Raw genomic sequence first — 24,037 nt, 5'->3', positions numbered from 1 at the left:
TTACTCCTCATCCATAGCTGACGACAAAAAACACCATATCATTAAACACACCTCATTAGAATTATACTCAAATTTAGACATAACATTTCTTTTGCAGTTATATCGACAAAAATATCGAAAACAACGTGACAATTTTAGAGGAGATATTTTGTTGCACTTTCTGAATTATGAAACCACTGCAAGGCCCTGTTGGTTTTGTAGCATTTCGACTGGCCTGCACGACTGTAAAGAGTTGGTGTTAAAATGTGAACTGTGTACAGTGATGCTAATTTATTTTAAGAATGAAAATACCTTTTATTGTCTTCTCTGTGAGAAGGTCCAGATAGTTTCTACTCATTTCAAACTGGTACAAGATGAATATGCTCACGGTTGTTGGGCACTTTTCAACACTTGCTAATGATTTCATCATACTGGTCGACTCAGCAGCTCCCTCAAACTGCCCGAGGTGTGACGACAAAGCTCAAACAACAGCGTCCACTGCAGTTAATAACCAAAGGCAGCTATACTGTGACTTGTTGAAATATTTTCACAATTCAAACACTGGATGAAGAGGCCTCAAGAAGCAGCATGTTATTATACATACAGCTCAATTTTCCATTTTTGAGATCAAGACACTTGATTTTATTTGAACCTAATTTCCACTGCCTTTCACTGAATCTGATTTTAACATATAAAATGGGGAATAAAGTTGGCAATACTGTTTAAAAAAAATAAAATAAAATAAATAACCCTCTCTTTTCTTGAAAGTATTCCCTGTCAGGTCAGTTACAGGGCACGTGAAATGGCACTCATGGTTCAACCTGGAACGGCTTGCTGAACATATTAATGCCAAATTAGGTCATATTCCTGTGTTGAAGCCAACCAGTTGAAAAAGATTTGTTACCACTAAAATGTCTGATGTTTCGTGAACATGTGTGTTGTACCAAGATCATGAATAAATATGAGAATAAAGCGTGCACTTACTCACATTAAGCATGTTTCTCCCCTTGAAGCTGACCCAGTTCATCACCAGTTTAGCATGATAGTGAAGTATGTGGTACAAATTTCCCACAGCTGATTTGCACATTTGCAACTGCAATACTCAGAGAACATCCCTATTAGTAAACTCATTTGAATGTGTTTGTGTTTGGAGATCATAGTCAGTTTAATATGTGTGGTAAGACTTTGTTCAGTGTGCTACACAACAGAGGAGGGATGTCTCAGCATCAGTGCAGAGGATTTGCACAGGCTCAACACCGCTGCTGCTGTGTCCTGCCCTCCTGAATGAGCCTGTTCTGGGCCACTGCCTCGGTGCCGCCTCGCTCCGGATGGATTATCGATCAGTCCGCAATACAAGCGCTTTAATGCTGGAAATGAAAATCAGCAGTGATTACTTGAGGTGAATGGATAGAGGAAAGAAATGATCATCAATCAAAACGAGTAATCATTTTGGAGAGCAATATGCACAGAGGTACTTTTGAGGGTTTTGGAAAGCTTTTCAGGAAACTAATAATAAACAGCAAAATGAATAATGAGACAAAGGCAGGAAGAGGCAATTAGTCTTGAACAACCATTTAATTTCACATGGGTAAGAATTAAATATTACAAAATCACACTAAATGGGGTCATAATTCATAAACTGCGGCATGCAGTGGGTGTAGTTTCCTGGCAAAAAAAAAAAAAAAAAGCTCAGATTCCTGAAAGAGCTCCTCAGACGATGCAGACATTTCATGATCGGGTTCCAATAAATAGCCAACATGTCACTCTCAACGCCATTTTGCTGCTGGGAACATATTTGCTTTGGTCCACCTCATCTCCTCCACTAAAGCGCTGATGGCCAAACCAGATTTCGAACCACTGGCATCGCTCACACAGGTCTACCAATTTCACTGGCAAGCCTATTTCTCCATATTTAATGATTTCAATAGACACAAATGGGCCTCGGGCTAAAGGGTCTGCTCCAGCTGTGGAGGCTTTGGGGGGCATGATAAGTGAATGACAAAGCAGCTGTAATATGACTTTAACAGAGGGCGGAAGAAAAAAAAAAAGATGAGTCTCTTCTTTCACCACGTTCTCAGCTAACAGCAGTATTACACAATATCTGACTGACTGTTTGAGAAATATGAGCCCCTTCCACGAGGAGCCTGGGAAAACAGTTGACTGGAAGAATATGCCACTCAAAAATCGGCGTGCGTTCAGATCGCTGCCTCTCAGCATAGCCGCGCAGGTCGAGCATAGTGTTCTGCGCTTTTTTTGTCAATAAACTTCAAATCAAAGACACTTAGAGTTGAAAGAATTTTGACACAGGTTAGGTGAAGCCATTTCTTGCTCATGCTAGCCTGCAAATAAATTCGACTGTACACTGGTGCCTACAGGAAAATGGGTAATAAAATGACTGTCTTGCCTTGGTTTTAGTTTAGTTTTAAACAGCTGCAATCTAAAACAGCTCTGGATGAGGAAGAGTTTGCTGTCAACACAACATTAACTTGAGACGATATGATAAGTGAACAGAAAAAAAAAAAAATCTTAGTCTCCCCCGTGGCGCCAAAACTACCAAGTGTTTGTCATATTTACATTGAAAGTCAAGTATTTTACTGGCACAGGCTGCTTTCCCTGGAAAAATACGATTAAAATCTGAATTCAGTCCCAATGGTGCCATTATGAGCGTGAGCTTCTCATTCAGTGGAAATGTTTCTTTAAACGTAAGCGGACAGGAAAAACTTTAACAATGACCCAGAAACAGGGGTCTGGTCTGGTCTCATCCCGAAACCCCTTCCCAAATCACGGGGCAACATAATGGCAGCAAACCTTACTGCTGTAATAGGTTGTCAGTCAGTGAATATGGTAGAAAAGCAAGTACTGTTAATTAATCAAAAGCCATTTATCCATTGCCTCAGGTCCAAATATTTAAACGTCTCCTCTCCCTATTGAGACTTGCATGACACAGCCCTTCAGTCTTCAACAGAGATTCAGTGGTTACTCTTAAGTTATATTTCTCTGTGCTTGCGAGCATCTTTTTTCCTTTCTGAACAGGTTAAGAAGTAGCACGCTGTTTCATATTGTTTTATTATATGAATGAAAAAGCTTTGGCTTTTCTGGCTGTATGGTTGATGCAGCTTGCCGAGTTTTCCGCCAGACGTCTTCCAGTCATCTGCTTCTCTGACGAAGCACTTTGGCATCTTATGGCACAATCTGTGGCATTTAAAAAATGACCATGTGTTTTTGATGATCGACATATTCCCAACAGATCAGGATCTCTGCTTTGCCAAAAACGATGAGCCTCTATTGTGGGTGCGTGGTTTGACTCGCCGCAGCCAAAAGTGTCCATGGAAAAACCCTAACCGAAGCCCATCAATAGAAATGGATTTATTTCTATACTTATACTGCCCTCCAAAGTCAAGGTGCACCAAATGCTTCATCAGTAAAACGTGAAAAGTGACTTAAATGTTGTTTTTTTCATCACCTGTTCCATATGGCCTGCACAGATGAAAGCAGCCTGCAGTTTGACTCTGCATCAGCGAATTAGCACGGCCTAGTCCAAGCTCTGCTCACCAAGGAATAAATAAAGGGGTGAACTGTACGCCTTTGCAGATTCACCTATGATTCATACCTAAATAATAATTAACAGCTAAAAACTAACAGGGAAATTTGTTTTTCACAGAATCTGTAAGAAGAAGCAGGAAAAAAAGAACAAACAGTGGTTCATCATTAACTGCAGTTTTTACTGCAAGTCTTTTCCTTCCTGTTGTTAGTTACCGCAGTTTGGTATCGCCATTTGTCTTTCTAGATAGCTATATAGGAAGGGAATCAAAATTTAACACTATTTTGTTCACTGTGAAGTTTTTAACCTGTTGCAGTTTTGCAAAATATATATGAGTGCACAGTGGCTTCAGTCAACACGTCGCAAGTGGACATGGTCTCTGTTCATCTCACAAAAGAGAAGTCCTTCCAGTGAGGATGCAACATTTGAGTTGGCGCACCTTTACCTTTGGCCTCCAGGAGTTAAGTGCCTTGCTAAAGGGTACCAGTCAACAAAATCTGTTACCAGTCAACAAAATCTGTTTTCTTCTCCTAGATTTTCAGTGATTCTGACAAGTGACTGCTCCTCTAAATAACAGCCTATGTCCCCCCCCCGTTTTGATTCTAATGTTTGTGTTCATACATTGGCCCAGGACAGTGTTTGATTCTGACTAGTTAGTGGATGGAAGAGGAAGAGCTTTGCTGTCAAAACAACATTAACTTGAGATAATATGTTAAGCGAACAGAGAAAAAAAAAAAAAAAAAAAAAAATCTTAGTCTCCCCTGTGGCACCCAAACTACCAGGAGCCCCAGTGCCAGGACGTTTGCTAGAAGGGTTTGTCATATTTACATTGAAAGTCAAGTATTTTACTGACACTAACTGCTTTCCCTGGAAAAATACGATTAAAATCTGAATTCAGTCCCAATGGTGCCATTATGAGCGTGAGCTTCTCATTCAGTGGAAATGTTTCTTTAAACATGAGCGGACAGGAAAAACTTTAACAATGACCCAGAAACAGGGGTCTGGTCTGGTCACATCCCCAAACCCCATTCCAAATCACAGGGCAACATAATGGCAGCAAACCTTACTGCTGTAATAGGTTGTCAGTCAGTGACTATGGTAGAAAGGGAAGTACCTTTGGCCACCAGGAGTTAAGTGCCTTGCTAAAGGGTACCAGTCAACAAAATATGTTTTCCTCTAGATTTTCAGTGTTTCTGACAAGTGACTGCTCCTCTGAATAACAGCCTATGTCCCCCCCGTTTTGATTCTAATGTTTGTGTTCGTACATTGGCCCAGGACAATGTTTGATTCTGACTAATTAGAGAATGAATTTAGCAAACATTTTTCATCACTGTTGATTTAATCTCATCATAATTTCATCTGGGACAGCACATAATGCTTTACAACAAAGAATGAGATTACGTGTTGGCTTCCAAATGAACATTTTTTTTTAAACGACGCTCACAAAAAACAACAGCTTTGGAGGTAAAACTGTTCCGCACAACAATCACAATTTAAAGTCAATTCATGCCAGTTCAAAGTCCTCGTGCTTTGACAAACTCCGCGTGTGATGGAGAGGCAACGTCCGCTGATCCCTCCTCTTCAATCTGTACATTTTTGATATTGCCCTCAGTGTCGATGACAACTGCAGTCCGCTTCAGCTCCTCGTAGCGTGTCTGTCGCTCGGCCACAGCCATGCAGGCAGCCAGCACTTCGTCAGACTCAAAATCATAGTCCTGCTCGAGCTCTGGGGCACTGAGAAGATTCTGTTTGGTCTCCTCTTCTTCTCGTTTCTTCTCCTGCACTGCACACTGCTGCTGCTGCAACCTCCATGCCCACGCCAAGTCATCCTGCCAGAGGGAGCGCTCTGACGGGCAGAGGTGGACGGCCACCTGGAAACTCCTCACAGCCTGCAGGATGAACATCAGCATTCATAGATTACTCATTTATGGGGGGGGCACGTTAGACTGCCTGTTACATGATGTGCTGTGAAATAGTCCCGGGTGAGTTTGCATAGTCTCTTATGACTTTGCTAGTCTATCATTATCAATCAACAAGCAGCTGCATTTCATCATTTCTTTTTCACATTCCACTGAGATCTAGGCATTATCATCTTTTGTCAAACTTGTATAAAAAAGCTAAAAGTTAAGTACATATTCAAAAGTGCCAGTGTAGTCATGAGATGCCACCCATAATGGCAACTTCTTCTTTTTTTTACTTTTGCCTACTTCTCTGGATTTGTCTACATTGGCCTACTACTCACAAAAAGTTAGGGATTCGGCTTTCGGGTGAAATTTCAGGATGAACCTAAAATGCATTATAACCTTTACAGGTGAACTTAATGTGACCTTCTGTAAACTTTTGAATGCACATGTCCAACTGTTCAATGTTTCAGTACTTTTTGCACAAGTTGCTGTTCTCTAACAAGGAGCTTAACGGCAAAATTCACATCAGGTGTTTGATGCTCCAGCTCATCGAGGTTGTATCATTAGGGAATGGCTGCTGGAGACTGGGGTACCTCAAATGGAGTGGCCTGCACTTTCTCAGACCTGAATCCCATAGAAAACCTATGGGATCAGCTGAGTCGCCGTGTAGAGGCTCGGAGCTCTGTACCCCAGAACCTCAATGTCCTGAGGGCCGCCCTTCAAGAAGAGTGGGATGCCATGCCTCAGCAGACAATAAGTCGACTTGTGAACAGCATGAGACGTCGCTGTCAAGCTGTAATTGATGCTCAAGGGCACATGACAAGTTATTGACACTGACATTTTTTGTTGTGGTATACCCACCACTGTTGTTGGCTTTTGTTTCAAGAAATGGTTTGAGATGAGGAAATCACCAGTGTATGCTTCTACTTAAATGCCCTACTTTCATGATATAATATCACTGTAGCGTGAACTTTTTATATTTTCCATAAATTTCACCCAAAAGCCAAATATCCCTAACTTTTTGTGAGTAGTGTATATCACCTGATAAGTGATACAGGTTCAGGGATGTTGTTTGGAAAATGCACTGACTTCTCCATTTCTGCTTTATGAATAAAAATGTCATCCTCCTGTGTGCATTGTTCATTATGACAATATATGAGAGCAACACCGAACAGTCACGGGGAACCCCCATGTTCCGTCCTTCCCTCAGAAATATCTCAACCCTCTTATGAATGCTTAAATCACAGACACGGCTATGGCTGTCGCTGCAGTGGGTCGGGGGTCATAAAAACATCAAAGCACTCACTCAAACTGTCAGTGAGGAGAAATGTGTAACGCTGGTTTCAAAGAGGTCTTAATGGTTGGCCCAGATTCCTATGGGGCCATGTTTGTGGCTTCACTGTGACTCTCAGGTCTCAAAATGAAAGCACGATGCTGACTTTGGTGTAGCTGGAGGTCTATCATCAAAATGCAAGCAAACAAGAGCCTAACCTTACTTACACCACATTACAAGCAGATTTACTGTTTCCTTAATAAGATGTTCATCTCACTCAGCTGACCATGCATTTGTGGATCAATTTCTGTGCTATTAACTCGCAGAATAGAAACAGAAATGTCCTCCTTCAATCGGTAATGGGACTATATGTCAGATCTGAGACATGACAACTGTCCACCAGTGAAATTGTAAAATTAATCCAATGCTAAGTGCCACATGTGGTGACTGATGAGTTCATCAATCAGCGCCAATAGAGACTGAAAGCAGCAGAAGTCCATTAAAAACGAATGTCGGAAGCAAATCTCAACCCTAAGCAACTGAAAAACAAGATCGTTATAACAAGAGACGGATGTAAAAATGGCGAAAAGGGGCCAAATCAATAAATGGTCACAAAGATATAGCATTCTTTTCAACTTAGGGGGTCAAATGATCCAAATGGCCTTGGTTGCACTTCCAACACTAATTTTCAACAAATTTTGATCAATACTAGCACCGCATCAAGTAGCTAACGATGTCAAGGTTACTGCTCAATGAAATAAGCACGGTAGTGGTGGAGAATCTGATGAAGACAAAACCCTCGCCGTCTGTGGAATGAGCAAATCTAGCAGAGAGCACCTTGCAGTCTGGGTTAAGGAGATATTCAGGCAAAGACTCTAGATGCAGATGAGAGGATACGTTCTTAATCTTTCTAATGACTCTGGAGAAAGCTTTTTAGTAGCTGTTTTTCAGTAGTTCAACTCGGAGGAGAAAGTTCTCTGGTCCGTCTGCAGCTGAGGCTGGGGAAGGACGAATGCAGACACATTTAATAAAAAGTAAAAATAACTGGTCATCTTCAAACTGGTCTCTTCCCGGTCATCATCTCTAAAACATGCCCATGTGATCAAGACATTTGGTTTATTAACTATTATTATTCACTTATTATTATTATTATTATTATTATTACTAGGTCTGTTTGCTGTCAATATTAATTATCATAAAATGTGAAAATATCTGCCATGTCATTTTTCATGTATTCATGTTTTCTATTCATGTTCTTAGGTACTTGAAAGTCAAGTATTTTACTGGCACTAACTGCTTTCCCTGGAAAAATCCGATTAAAATCTGAATTCAGTCCCAATGGTGCCATTATGGGCATGAGCTTCTCATGCAGTGGAATTGTTTCTTTAAACATGAGCGGACAGAAAAAACTTTAACAATGACCCAGAAACAGGGGTCTGGTCTGGTTTCATCCCAAAACCCCATCCCAAATCACGGGGCAACATAATGGCAGCAAACCTTACTGCTGTAATAGGTTGTCAGTGAATATGGAAGAAAAGCAAGTACTGGTTAACTCCACTGGTTATCAACATAAGGTCACTTCACTGAAGAATAGTTTTATTCTTAGACACTGTTGCTGGTTATTAAATATTAAAAACTCCTCAATGCAGGCCATGTATTTACGAGTTGTTTCCATATGAAAAAGCGAGCCTTCCTGTATCACTGACTCTCTCTTTTTCATCCCCCGTAAAACTCTTATGTCAAGCCAAAATTCCTTTCAACTTGATGTGTAATGTGACCGATTTCTCCAGCTTGTGGCATAAATAAACAAAACCTATTGGGCAAACAGCGCTGTCAAGCACAACCTGCAATCCTTGACAAATGAGCTATGACAAATTTGTGATAAACAAACTGTCTATGCCCAAAACCACAATTTGATGTTTAGTCTTAGACAGACTTGAGCCTCAAGTGAAGATTCTTTCTTTTGGGAATAAAAAAAAGTCCCTCCAGGCGGATGACCTGCTTCTCTGGGAACATGTTGCTCAAAAGCACCTGATAGTAATGAACAGAATGATTCAAGGCGATAGGGCCTCATGTTGCAATGCTGTCAATAGCAGTTTCAAGTATTCTCGCAATTTTTAACAAGCTGTGCATTTCTGGCAGTATGTGTCTGTCTGAGGTACTTTCCATGTTGCCCCGTCGTGAAACAGACAGAAGAAAACTAAGGAAGGTAGGGGAAAGAAAAGACAGACACTTATAAAAGACAAAATGGGGAAATCACTGCACTTAGATTTGCACAAGCAGGCGCTACTCAAACATGTTGATGCACACAAAGTTCTGAAACTTGACTGAACAAGCCCCACTAAAAATAGATGTGCTTTTTTCTTCCTTCCCAATACCTTCATTACATATGAAGGTGTGTCTATATTTGGCTTAGCTTTAGCTGAAGTAACTTTCAACACTTCCCATTGTTGTTTTGGGTTGAACAGCTCTCTTGCTCCGGGACATGTGGGATCTATACACAGTGCCGTTTGCCATAGGGTTTTTCTAAGTTCAGTCCTGCTTGGTCTGCTCTAAATGGGTAAGCAGTGTAGCTATCATCTGCATGCCTCATACACCCACACGCCCTGGCGTGTTCTGGGGCACTTTAAGCAATCCACCATGCCCTAGGCAACAGGCATGCTTTCAAAGAGGCACTTGAGCTCAGAGACAGGGAATTAATAGAACTGATAAATGCTTCAATAGAATTAACCGGTGCATCTTCGTGGATTTTGAGACAACAAAGGGCAACAAACAATAACTTCAACTTTTGCACTGGTTTATAATCCACAACCACAACAGGCACAGTGAATCAAAGTTGCAAACATCTGACAGGAGTTGTCAACAATGTCAACAGCCAACACATGAATGAAGATATGATAAATGACTCGGCAAGTGACATGCCTTAAAAAGTTATCTAACACTACTAAGCCTACTTTGGCACTGTCTATTTAAGAGGTAATTGCGATACTCACCAGATCCACCTCCCCAAGGTTTAGCTGGCCACGGCCCAGAGTCTGCCAGCCCTCCCACCAGAGGGGGCGGAGCTTCACTGCCATCTCTGCTGCCTTCACCGCTGGGAACACCTCCTGAAGGATGGTCAACACCTGCAGGCCAGGCAGACGACAAAAGTTAAGCTCTTTGGGTGTGTGCATGTGTCTTGTCTGTGTGTGTTCATGGTCAGTATGGAATAACTTTTAGATATCAAGTCAGTCTGGGCAAAATTTAAATAAATGCAGCTGGCTGACTGGGCAGTTTTGAGAGCAGCAGGGAAGTGCAATGATGGGGTAGACCATCCCTCAATCCCAAGGCCTGGGACTGAAGGCCTGAATGACCTGCACTGGTTGTGAATCATCAGCAGCAACCAGAGGGATCTGAGACGGATGATGGATGCACTCAGCAGTGTAGCCATTCACCTCCATTCTTGTTATTCTAAATCAGGAAAACTGCTACGATTAAATGCAATTTATGTCTTTTAATGTGGGCTTTGAATTCATCAAAGTGTCACCTGCATGTCATTTCATTCAACGCTACTGAAACAGCATATTTATAGTGGAGTTTCAACATTGGCACTTCCACATCTAATCACCTGCATGACGTCAGTTATGCTAACATGGCGCCGAAGTGAATGAGGTGAATTGCAACACGGTCATACTGTAGTCATGTTTCAGTTTGTCCTTGTTGCATCTCTCGGCCAACTGGTGCAAAATTAAATCAACTCCTCCTTGGTTCAGGACCAACGTTTCTACAGTTTCAGGGAAATTTGTTCAGAACTTTGAGATATGTTAAAGAAAAAAAAATCCATAATCATTTCTGCATCATGCACACATGATGAACCATAAACCCTTTATACTAATCAAGACATTAGAGCATTAGGAGATGGATCGCTGTAGGATAAAATGACACTCTATTGATCGTCTTGGGCAAATTAGGTTGTTGCAGCAGCAAAACGAATAGCAATCATTATGGAAAAGACAGAGCATTGGCAAAAAAGGTTCGAAAAGAGCAACAAAATAGAATGTAAGTGCTAAAGTGCCACGGCTTTCATCTTCAACAAGAAATGAAGAGCTGAAGATGCAGGAATGACAGTGCTACATGATAGCCTTACATTCAAGGGGCACAGCACAGCCAGAAGCCGGCACAGTATATGGGTAGAAGCTTTATCTGTCCTGGATAAATAGGGACCTCCAGTGATATGCCATTAATGCACTCATCTGCTTATCTTAGACTGAGAAGACAAATGTACCAGATCACAACAGAAACAGCCAAGAAATATAAAAAATGGAAATTTCTGAGACTACGTCAAACTGAACTTGTGGCTCTTCCAAGGGGAAAACTACGGCATGTTAAATGGCCAAAAAGGTGAAGTATCACTGACACTGTTCGGCTTGACGTCACTCACACAGCCAGAGAGACGTGATGAAAGCTTTGCAAATGGAGCTCATTTCTTCCAGAGCAGACCACAGTCTACAATGACTGATTGACAGGGGGCTGGACGCATCATCCACATGCTGATTAGGTTAAATAGGAAGAAAGTGATGAGAGGATGTAAATGGCCAGTGTGAGCTCAGATCAGCCATTCTCGTCATTTGGCTCAGTGATGGGAATTTGATGAGACCCGGCCCATTCCAGCCTAATGTGAGTGAACAGCATCCAAACTTGAGAGGATGGACTGACAAGAGACATTAAAGGCATTGGAATTTTTTTTTTTTTTTTTTTTGCAGCTGCTGAATGTGACTGAGATATAAACAAGATATAAATACAGGTCAGGCATAACAGCAGTATGTAAGCTGGGCAAAATTAAATTTCCTCTCTGCCTAATAGATTATGCTCTGATTTGTTTAATCACACGTGAAAAATTCATCTAAACTATTAAGGAGTAGCAGTATTCATTTTCCAGACCTCATCCTGTAACATTTTCCTCCTTAAATATCCTATAATGGTTCATATCAGCCAGGGATTCCATTAACCAAGAACCTTTTCATATCATTTACCAAAATTTTAAAAGCTTTGACAGATAACTCCAAATGCCTTTTATCATCTTGCCGTTTGCATGGTATTACTGGAAAGCGCCTTAACATAGATGGTGTGTGATAAAACAAAGACTACTGTGAAAACACCTGGATGCACCATTTGCATGGTGACATGCTGCTTGCGGTGGGCCAGTAAGACAGAAACTAGAAAATAAGTCCTACATGTCTGCCTGTGGTGTGTGCTGCAGGTTTAGCCACGCCTCACTGTCTGATGCTTTTATAACAGTACGCATATTTGTCGTGAAGATACTGCCTGTTATTTTAGCCTACCAAACACTGGAATTAAACATTATTCTGATTAGGGCTGCACAATATGGACTAAATTTCATACTGCTATGTTTATGCCAAATTTCTCGATAGCGATATGATATGACTATGGGTTCACATTTATTTGAAATTTTAAGTGTAGCATCAGTGAAAATTCAGCATTCTTCAAACCAAACAAATCAAAAAACAGCATAATAATACTAAATGAACATAAAAAGCGCAGTTAATTCACAAAGTATTTTATTGATTGGAACAGACCAATCAGTGTCTTAGGCTAACCTTAAATTTGATATTGTTCATGTCGTTGGCTTTTGAGATATTAATATCATGCATGTTGATAACTATATAACAATATGATAACGATATATCGTTCAGCCCTGACTGTGACACTGTGTGATTGTGTTTTCCAAATGCAATGCAAACAATCGGGTGTGAAATGATTCATTCATTGCACTGATTATAAATTCTGATGATTCAAATGCATTAATCTGGAGAGAAATAAATAATAAATCACTCTTAAAAAATGCTTTGAATTGAGTGATTAATAATTTTTGAAAAAAAGAAGACCCAACATGTGTTGCTCTAACAGAGTACTATGAAATGCACCTTTTTGTGCAAATAATTGCTAATTGCTAATAACTGCAAAAAATGTTTATTTAAGAATAATGTTAATGTAACTGTAGTTTCACATTTTTCACATTTCAGAGGAAAAGGATAATCTTGAAGTATTGCACGTGCTTGTTAATATAAACTTCTGGCTAAAAGTGCTGAATCAAATTATTGGATTGAATCACGGTTTTACAAGCTCCAGTTGAATTGAACTATTTCCATAAACAAATGAATTAATACAAATTGTTTAGCCAATGATTCCCACCACTACAAACAATTTTACAATACACATCAGTGAACATTTCGGATGTCACAAGAATCAATGCTCTGGTGCCAAAGAAGTCAATACCAAAATCTGGAAAACTGTACCAAGACTAGTGTTTTTAGTAGTGACACAAGTTTATACCAGACCCCAGAGTCATATCAGTGCACCCCAAGGAGCACACTGGGAGTGAACGCTGACGTATAACCAGGTGCTGCAGAAACTCAACACAAGACTCATCACCAACACAAGAAAACCTCAAATGACTAGTTTATGGGGTTACTTTGTTTTCTACTAGAATGTTCCAAGCAATTATTACACAAGACCATTCCATGGAAATTCAACAAGTTCCTCCCACCTGAGCTCCTCAGTGTCAACTGATTTTTTTCTACAATATCTTCTGCATATTTATTGGAAAATGCAAAAACTGACTTGCCTGCAGGTTTGAACAGAGCTCAAGTTTGTTTTTTTAGCCCTGAAACTTTCATGTGGCTGTCTCTACTAGAAATTAAGTTAAGAGGCTCAAAATGCAAGTGTGAAATTTCAATCTACCTGTAACTCACAGAATATTTATGGCATGAATGTAAAATTTTGCATGGCTTCTCTGAATATGCAAAAGATATTGTAGAATTGGTATTTGTAACCCAGTGCTCTTATTCTTATGTCATCTGTATGTTTAGATACTTGAAATTTTACTTGCAAATGTTTCTATAACATTTTAAATAAAAGATGGTATCAAGAAGTAAGAGGTATCAAGAATCATGGACTGTCACTGGTGTTGGTATTAGTTACCATAATTCTGATATCCTGACATCCTGCAATAAAGATGAAAAAAAACATGACAGGTTAAAAATAGACTTTGTTGGATTATTTGTGGCTCCAGCGAGGTATCTTGATTAATTCTTGTGGAACGCGTGACGTCAGGCATAGAAGACTCAGAAAATGTCAAGCAAATAGCCATGGCTGTAATGAGAGATTTAATTAGGCTGCAGATGATGAATGAATGAAAGATAATGTGGTTCAGAGGATTATCTAGCTGCCTCTCAATGTCCTACGGCTCTTGTACTTTTCCCAGTTGTAAGGGGTTGTCCGCATTTTCAAAGATGTCTTTGTCTGAAGAAAAAAAAAAAAACAAGATTCTAGTATGGACAGAGTGAGAGACACTGAGAGAAAAAGAGGAAGTGAAAGGAACAAACCAAAAGAGAGAGACAAAGTGAAAGGAGGCAAAAAAAATCCCTAACCTACTGCGAACACGCTGCACTTTCAGCAGTGTTATCAACATGCTGATAACTCATATCCCACATGAAAGCATACAAATGTGGCAGCTGGAAGAGGGTCTGGGTGGCAGTGATGGCTGAAAGTCACACACACACATGGACACACACACACACACACATAAACAAACAGGATTAAGGGGTGGAGATTATACACACTTATACCCAGTGTGTACAGGCACAAAAATGCTTTTGCTCATTAACTTTTCCCATCTAAAGACAATAACATCATGTATGTTCTTCACGTAACAGCCTCAGATAAAAGTTGATGTTCAAATCCACAGCTGCGAACCTTTCTCACAGCAAGCTGCCACAGGTTCCTTATCATTGTCGATTACAATTTCTAGGAATACACAAAACTCATGACAAAAGTATTCCCTGACCCTGATGTAAAACGCACCACCCAACTCTGAAGGCAGCATCTGGATTGCATACCGCATGTAGGCATTTCTTGAGACACACTGTGCTGTACGAGGAAAAAAGATGAAACAGAGACATGATGTTCCAGTCACATGGTTCGAGGCAATTTTAACCGCACTATGACAGGATCGGGAACTAAAAGGAAGAGAAGAGGAGAAGTGGAGGGGAGAAATGATACAATATTGTAATTGCACAACGCTGCTTTGTCATGTACCTGAGACTTCATCTCGTACAGTAGCGGGTTGTCTGGAGTCAGCTGAATGGCCTCATCCCACTTCTTAATGGCCTCCCAGTGCCTGCAGAAAACACACACACACACACACACACACACACACACACACATACACACACATTGTGGATCAGGTGATAGATGTTTCAAGAAATTCCCCCTGAGGGAAGTGGGGTATTTACTATTAAAGATAAGATTAGTCTAGCAGCATGTTTGTTGGCACTCCTCCGCTTGCTACAGATTTACTGTCCAGACAGGGAGCTACAGGTGGTACCAATTATTTAAGCATCAAATTTATTTCCAGTATTTGAAACTCCGTCTGCAAAATCATCATGACTGTTGCCTAATACTAAATAACTGATCCAAAAATGAACACAGCGACTTCGCACTTAGGTTAAAACAAGGCTTAGCACCCTCAATGAGGTCAACTTTTGACCTCATTGAGGGATGGGATGATATGGGATAATATCGCCTCTCGCTATAAAAACACCCCAAAAAAGTTGAGTTGATTGTGGTGACTTTCCATTATCAGGATAATCATAAATAGGGATGATCATGAATATCCTCAAAAGCTGTCTAGCTCGCTAATATACACTCCTATATTGATTTTGTGTTTTCTGTTAATTTGGCACAAGGAGGAGCCTGCATCTTTCCCATCATTCCAAAATCCTGACTGTCACCATGTTTGAAGGCTCCTCACAAAAAAAAAGTTAAGGCAGACGTGTGGAAACATTATATTTTCATCTTGTCCCAGCCTTCCACTGAACAGTTCATAAGAAGCAGAACTAGTTAGTTTACTGTTGCATGCCAACGTTGTGAAGTATGAACGACTCATGCAATCAAACATTCTTTGTCTCACTGTCCCTGTCTTGAGATCAGTGTGTGTTATGTAATTGAAGGGCACATTTGTTCAGTGTATATGATACAGCCTGAAATTGACAGGCTTTACCCACAGTAAGTTGAATTTGCTTGTATTTGCTTAGGGAGGTTATTTCTGCCATAGGGAAGCTGCCTCTGATTCCTTTCTGTTCTTGCACACAATGTTTACGAGGCTGAGACAAATACCATATAGTGAATCTGGATCATTCATATTTCAGGTATTTTTTACAATCTTTCATCCCACCTCTGCTCTGAGTGAGTTTTAATTCAAGGCGGCCAGCCTCTGTTCTGTCAGCTTATCATTTGTGAGAAAAAGGAGAATTGGCTCTTGTCAGAGCGGCTGGACAGAACAAGCGAGGGCTGCAGCACGAGGTCCTGCGAGCATAATCAGGTCAACTTAGATGCAAACGGAGGTTGTGCAATCAACCCCTTCCTAAGGAAGTCTGTCGTTTCATATGGTTCTTGTCCGAGATTAGCTACCAGTTTCTGCTAAGTAATGCAAATAGAGGAATAAAGAGGATTTTCGAGTCACATGTGAGGGCTGCAGACCAGTACTGTGCAAACCTTTATTTTGTAGGGTTCAAGTTTCATTGGGTTTGTGGCCAGCAGATATGTTTTTTTTTAAATATACTGCAATGACACAGCAATACGTTCTGGTTCACTCTAGCCTCCTCCTCGAGTAAATATTGACTGAAGACTCGTTTTATCGTACTGATCTAGAGAAAGAGTTTGGGAAGATTACCTGATGAATCCTGTGTGTTTGACAACCAATTTATTTATCATGTCTGTATCGCAGTTTTATGGAGACGGATATCCTTAAGTTTTACAGATCAATTAAAGCCAGGGGATGAGATCGTTATGCAATAACTCTATCCTATCACTGATTAGCTGTGTCCTTACTAGAACAGGAGCCAAGGTGAGGCTGGGACAGACTGTGTGCCATTCTTCTTCAAAAGGAAAGTTAGGAAACGGAACCAGGGTAGTGTCAAAGCGTCAACAGCAGATGTGGCAAAAGGCTGTGCAAAATCATGTCAGGAAATTAAGCAATATCCCACTGGAAGCCTGAGTGCTATACATATTTTACTGACTGCAAGGCCATTAAGACTATTAGACAGATAAGAGAAGAGAGAGAGAGAAAGGGAGAGAGAGAGGGAGAGTATAAGGAAGAAAGGATGACAGAAAAATGAGAAACTTCAATCACTTGTTGTGATGTACATTCACAACCTTATAGTTTAAAGACAGAGCAAAAATTAATTAAAGGAAATCTATGGATGGATGGTCGACTGGTGAAAACCAATGTTGTGCATAAAGAAGGCAGTATCCCCAACACATGGTTAGCAGCACTATACCAGAGTGCTGATAAATCCATCTAAAACCCCAAACCACATGTAAATCTTCAGACTAGATAGGATATTACAAAATATTACCAAAATGAAATCTCTGTGCACTCCAAAAGCTTATGCTGGATTAAAGATGAATTTGTTTTATTCAAGTCTCATTCAATGGTGTAAGGGACGAAAATATCTCTGGGCTACCCACATCTGCAAGTGGATACACCGTCTATAAATCAAGCTTCCAGTTTCTTGGCTCAGGAAGTTTTCTCGATTTTTGATCAACACACTTCACAAAGAAAGTGTCCCCTGCTCTTTCAAGCCCAGACGCCCATTCTGCAATGACTGGAGGATCGTTCGTCCAAGTCACCACTTCTCGCCATGTGACACTGATCAAGAGCTTCATAGTTTTAAATGAATTGGAAGACAAAGAAGGAAAATAACAAGGAAAAAAAAAAGAAGAGAACATGTAGTTCTGAAGATTAGTGTGTCCTGTGCAAGGCGCTCCCTCTCAACCAGTGTGGGAATTTAAAACCAAATGTTGACAGTAGCCGGTGAGATCATGGATCAATGGAAAAATAGTGAGCAAACAAAACTGTCGCCCATGCTAGAAAATGTGCTCAGCAGAGCGCAGACTTTTGCCAATGAGGAAGATCCGGTATTTGCCTTCACCCAACAGTGCGGTACATCTCCATTTGTCCAGCTGGTCATATCTGATATGTGCACATTTTGAAATCAACAAATTACTTACGATGGTTGCGCGGCAACTACACGGATCTGAGATGGATGATGCGCTTAGCGGAGCAGCCATTCACCTTCGTTCATTTTATTTCATATCATGAAAACTGCTACGATTAAACGTGTTTGAAGTCCTTTAATAAGGGCTTTGAAATTATGAAAATGTCACCTGTATATCATTTCATTCAGTGCTACTGAAATAATTATTTCATAGTGGAGTTTTAACATTGGAATTTATGGCACTTCCACGTCTCATTCCCTGCATGATGTCAAAATTACAACACGGTCATAGTCACGTTTCTGTTGATCCTTGTTGCATCTTTTATCAGACTGGAACTGGGTAAATCTGGACTCATCAGACCACATGACAATATTGATGATATTAATGCACTGGACAGTTTTTGGACAGAAATTTAATCAATTCCTCCATGGCCCCGGACCAACCTTTCTACAAAGTTTCACGTAAATCTGTTCATAACTTATGAGATATTTTGCTCACAGACAGATTTACATAACAAACCTAATCATTTTACATTAAACAACCTCTAACATTAACACAGACATGCAGAATAACATTCAAACATGTCAGAAAATCACAGTCCTACCTTCACAGTCTCACCTATCCACGAAATGTGACTCAGTTCACAAAACAGGTCATGAAGATCTTCAGTTACACGAGGAGCATCTAAATCCTGGTAATGATAGCCTGACATCAGAGGTCAATGTGGTTAGAGGAGAAAATGTCCTGGCTAGCATCCTCATCCAGACACCATCTCAAACCCCTGACCAGCCATTATGGACCAGCAGGACATCATTTCCGCTGCAGAATCCACTTTCTACTCACAAACACAATTACACACAGTTACTGTGGGCAACAACATTACATCTACTGGACTAAGGATTTCATAAAGTGATTGTGATTTGGCTAAAAAGAAGCAATATCAAATAACAGTTCCTGAAGGAGGCCTTTTTCTTTGTCTAGCAACTGGACAGAAACAAAAGTCTTAACCTGAATGATTTGTTCAATTTGGGACTGCGGGATGTACTGTTTTTATTTCCAAATGCAATGACATACTACTTTTTTTTTTTTTTAAACAAATCCAACTATAATCAAACCTCTAGGATTGGTATACAACCATGCAATAAACATTTCATTTTAAGTTTTTATAATTTCATTAAATTGGCCAATGCGGAGCCTATGAAACAAACAAACGGCTTGCACAATGCAAGCCCCCAAATTATTCCAACTTATGAATAGGATAAAGAAGTAAACTGGAGCTCTGCAGTGTGTGAGCCATGTTTGCTTGTTTTTGGCCTAGCACCTGCTTGGATGTGCATACATTTCCAGTTTCTGACACTAAACCTATCCATAAATGTTAAGATAACTGAGCACATCAGATTCTCACTGAATCAATTCAGAATCAGAATCAGAAATACTTTATTGATCCCTGAGGGGAAACTGGGTCTGTTGCAGTTGCTCAATTCTCAAGAGAAGAATTGAAAATATGTGCCTTTCAGATTGAGGTGCCCCATCCCAGCACGTCCTTTGGTTAGACAACATTTTTTGTACAGGTGGATCAATATTTGGGATTCACTACATATTCAGCTCAAAACTCACCGTAACTGGGATCACCTCAACCCCAAATTGAAAGAGTTTCTAAAACATAGTCAGTCATGCACTCTCACCAAAATGTATATCCTTGTCCTTTTTTAAATTTTATTTATTTTTTGGTTTCTGTCGTCCTTACTTTACTCACTTCTATCCTGTGCTCTGCATTTTTTTTTTTAAATTGTTGATCATGTCTTATGTGTAGCTGTTTTAACAAAGGCCCAACTAGGGACAAACATCACAAATTCTCTTAAGCTATACATGTTATGATACATGATGTCAGAATCTTTGTGAAATGCTCAATGTATATGTATCTGCCCCGATTTAATAAACATGAAATAAATAGATACACTCCATAAAGATGCACTGCCACAAGTCCTAGAGAGCACACTGCAATGTTTCATCATGAAGAGATGTGTGGCTAAAGACAATTTCTCTTTAGCATTTTTTTATATTATAGGCTTTCAGTATACTGTAATATTGTGAAGTTCTTGCATATTTTCAGAAAGTCTCAACTGAACACTGAATATGGGCTGACCAGCCTGAAGACCTGCTCCTCTCAGGGTCACAAAAGACAGAACTGATTTCATGTCTGTTACTCGCAGCAAATCACATAAAAAGCTCAACTAGCCTTCAGTTGTTAATGTCTTAATAAGACAAATAATAACTGATTTCTCTAATTCTTCTCTCCATAGCCGTATCAGTGCAGAGCCACGGACAGAGCTATGTCTTCTGGACAATGGCGCCCTCATCTGGAGGATTTCTCATAATACACTTCCTGGCCAAAAGAAATTTAATTTAAATTTAACTAAGCAAATAGGTAAGAGCCTCCTATTGGATAATTACTGCATTGGTGATTATCTTTCAGCTGGCAACAAGTTATTTAACCCCAACTGATGCAATGAGTAGCTCCTCATGTCTTAAACAACCATGTCGAAAGACACATCCTGTGGTCGTGGAAAAAACGGTAGTCTGTTTGAGAAGGGTCAAATCATTGGCATGCATCAAGCAGAGAAAACATCTAAGGAGATTGCAGAAACTACCAAAATTGGGTTAAGAACTGTCCAATGCATTAATATCATCAATGTCATGTGGTCTGATGAGTCCAGATTTAGCCTGTTCCAGAGTGATGGGCGCATCAGGGTAAGAAGAGAGGCAGATGAAGTGATGCACCCATCATGCCTAGTGCCTACTGTACCAGCCTGTGGGGACAGTGCTCTGATCTGGGGCTGCTGCACTTGGTCAGGTCTACGTTCAGCAACATTAAGAGCCTAAAGAATGAGGTCAGCTGACTACCTGAATATACTGAATGACCAGGTGATTCCATCAATGGATTTTTTCTTCCCTGATGGCACGGGCATATTCCAATGCCAGGATTCATGGGGCTCAAACTGTGAAAGAGTGGTTCAGGGAGCATGAGACATCATTTTCACACACATCCGACTCTCCCATCATCAATACAACATCTTGGTGAAAAATTAATGCAACACTGGACGGAAATACATCGTGTGACATTGCAGAAACTTATCGAAACAATGCCACAGTGAATGCGTGCCGTAATCAAAGCTAAAGGCAGTCCAACGAAATATTAGAAATATTTTTGGTGGCGACTTTTTTTTGGGGCCAGGAAGTGTATTCACATGCCTGCTCACAGGCAAAGCCAACATCCTGTGCTGTTCTGTGTGAAATCTACCACAAAAATCACCTTTCAGAAAAACCATGAGAGTGAAACAGAAAAAAAGGAAGAGAGCAGACAAATGAGGATAACAGTTCATTTCCTGAGCGGGCTCCTGGTTGTCTTCGCACGATATTTTCTCAGAAAATGAACAGCAGAGGCTTCGCTGTACAACAAACATTCACCAACTGTGGCAGTGAAATGAGCGATGCTTCTGGACAAAAGGCAAAGGGGAGATGAAACCCTTTCTTTGTGGTGCAGCAGTCCACCAAGAACTGACACCAGCGTTCAGTATAAAAAAAACAGCTGTCAATGTCACAGCAGTATAGGATTCAACTTACAACTATGACTGCTTTAAACCTGGTAATGATTGTAATGGAATATCTATAAATGTAATTAATAGCTTGATTAATAGCTCGAGATCAGCAAAACGTCTATTCTGTATCAGTATTTTGTCAAAGCATTGCCTGAGTCAATATAAATATGTACCAATTACCAATGAAAATGCTCACAAAAACACACTTGTTTGCATACAGAGCCAGAACCAACCAACCAGTGTCATTCAGAATTACAATCTCTGCTTACAGGCATTTACCTAAGATGTGCCAAAGATTATCTGGGAATTTGGATATCATAATATTGCAAGTAGTGTGTTTTTCTGATTTTAAAGGCTGTATTACAGCAAAAGGGGGGTATTTCCTGAGAAACTGTTTTTGCTGCTCTGTTATTTGTTTTTGACCTGCTTGGTCTTTATATCAACATCACTGATGATTGTTTAACGAGAAGTCTTGTGTGTAACCGAGAAATGAAAGCACCAGCAGGCATACTTGGCCAAAGAGAGCGTCATGCACAAACACAAGGACAGAAAAGCTGCCAAAGAAAACACTTCACTGGTATTTCTTCCCTTACCTGCCTTGCTCAGCCAGCAGCGCGCCCTCATCTTTCAGCCTCTTGCTCTTGGCCGAACAGTCTTCCAGCAGGACCTCCCGCCGACGCTTGATTGCATGCAGCCAGTCCACCTCATCATTCGCACAGGCTTCATCATCATCATCATCATCATCACCAGCTTTCCCAGCTTCGGCCTCGAACTGACGCACAATTGACTTTGAAACCTTCTCACCGGCTTTCCTCTTCCAGCCAAATGACGCCATCCTGCTGGGGTGCAAGAGAGGTCACCGACCGCATTAACATGTATGCACATTCTTCCTTCTACTCAGCACCTTAACTACATCGATGCACACTGGTTTTATTGGTTTTTTTTAATCATCTATTTATCATCTGGGTGCTATTTATTGATCATCTGTTTATACTGTAAATTTGCACATTGCCCTCATCTATGCACATTGTATACATCGATGCACACTGGTTTTATTGGTTTTTTATCATCTACTTATCATCTGGGTGCTATTTATTTATTTATCATCTGTTTATACTGTGAATTTGCACATTGCCCTCATCTATGCACATTGTATACATCGATGCACACTGGTTTAATTGTTTTTTTGCACATTGTTTTTTTTGCACATTGGGTACTTAGATCTTTAGATCTCGAGGGTCATCTTTTATTCTTTATTTTTGATTTACTTATTCTTTATTTTTGATTTACTTAATCTTGTATTCTGTGGATACTGCTGAAAACTGTGAATTTCCTTCGGGATGAATAAAGTACCTATCTATCTATCTATCTATCTATCTAACAGGCACACAATGTGAGCAGCAGTCAACTGTGGACAATCAGCTGTAAGACACTTGTGAAATATCAAAGGGGCAGATTAGAGACTCATCACGTTAGCATGCTGTCCAACAACCCGAATAAAACAACATGCATCAATGTGGACTACCAGCTTTACAGCAACTCAACTATTCATCAAATGTGCAGTCATGGCAACTAGACAAGTACACTTATTTACACTTAGTCAACCCTTTCTGACTTAGTCAAATATACGATGCTAGGCTTTGTGGAAGCTCCTTCACGCCTAAACTGCGGTGATACGCGGCACACAACTCGATTGGACCGTTTAAACACGCGCACAGATATTTGAATGCAGAGAAATAACTCACTGTATGGACAGAAAACAAGTCCAAGCTGAGATACTGTCAACGCCAGTCACTTATAAAAGTCCACCACGGTGTACTCTTGTGATTTTAGCTGCTTCATATCATAGCCCTGTGCAACATGACAACCAGTGAACTGCCTTGTTTTACTAGCTGCTTGTGAGCTTGTTTATAGACGCCAGCTAGCATTAGCGTCGGCTAATCGCTAGCTCTACCTGCACTTGATAAATCATAGAGCTGCTTTTAATGGCAGTAAAACATGTTAGTTGGACGCAGACACGCACGCTGAATTATGCAGGGAACGTTATACGCACAGAAATCTGCAGTGTTGTGCACTCTCCCGTGTTGTTGTTGTTGTTGTTGTTGCAGCAAACCGGAAGCTAGCATCTACTTGGTGACCTTTTCTGACCCGGAAGCCGTGCAACTGTTGACATCGTCTCTTAAAGGTACCACACGGAGCCCTTCTAATTTTGTGTGGGCCGACATAAACCATGTAGCGCGTTCATAGGCTGTGTGAAAGTATGAATATTAAAGTATGGGAAATTAATGAAAATATTGCGGATAAAAAACGACAAAATCATTGCCGCGAACAAAGCCAGAGGTCAACTCAAACGTTTAATGCTGTGGACCGTATATTTTCCTTTTTTGTTTAGTTTTAAAACGTTTAATTAAGCGTGCTCTCACATGTGAAAAAGGATTAAATAAAACTTGTTTTAAATTCAACCAGTCATCTTTATGGGTATGGCGTATATATGTCATTTTAATGTTTTCTAAAATAGATCCGTCCAGACCGTCGACTCACATAAATGGCCACTAGATGGCGGCAGAGCCGATTAATCTGTCTCACCAGCTCCTGCCAATGACTTTGCCATCAAGTACAGCTCAATTTTCAGGAATATACAGGCTGTTAATTTACTGCATGAAAGATCTCTAGCTATATC

General features: G+C 40.4%; 1 protein-coding gene across 4 annotated transcripts; it reads right to left on the bottom strand.

Annotated features, from left to right (window-relative positions):
* Positions 1 to 3,680: 3,680 nt before the first annotated feature.
* Positions 3,681 to 23,520, bottom strand: ttc33 (tetratricopeptide repeat domain 33). Of its 4 annotated transcripts, none has more exons than XM_030065427.1 (5): positions 23,411 to 23,520; positions 21,951 to 22,196; positions 14,795 to 14,876; positions 9,691 to 9,822; positions 3,681 to 5,409 (listed from the first exon to the last, which is right to left on the bottom strand). In XM_030065427.1, the coding sequence occupies exons 2-5, from the start codon at positions 22,190 to 22,192 to the stop codon at positions 5,035 to 5,037; spliced, it is 831 nt and encodes a 276-aa protein (XP_029921287.1). In that variant the 5' UTR covers positions 22,193 to 22,196; positions 23,411 to 23,520; the 3' UTR covers positions 3,681 to 5,034. The 4 variants fall into 4 exon arrangements, with proteins under 4 accessions (XP_029921287.1, XP_029921288.1, XP_029921289.1 ...); XM_030065428.1 differs by having other exon boundaries at positions 21,951 to 22,193; positions 23,411 to 23,507; XM_030065429.1 differs by lacking the exon at positions 23,411 to 23,520 and adding an exon at positions 23,103 to 23,391.
* Between the last annotated feature and the right edge of the window lie 517 nt (positions 23,521 to 24,037).

Source organism: Myripristis murdjan, chromosome 12 (genome assembly GCF_902150065.1).
Source record: "Myripristis murdjan chromosome 12, fMyrMur1.1, whole genome shotgun sequence".
Lineage (NCBI taxonomy): Eukaryota > Metazoa > Chordata > Actinopteri > Holocentriformes > Holocentridae > Myripristis > Myripristis murdjan.
Note: the sequence above shows the minus strand (reverse complement) of the source record. Positions and strands in the feature narration are given on the sequence as shown.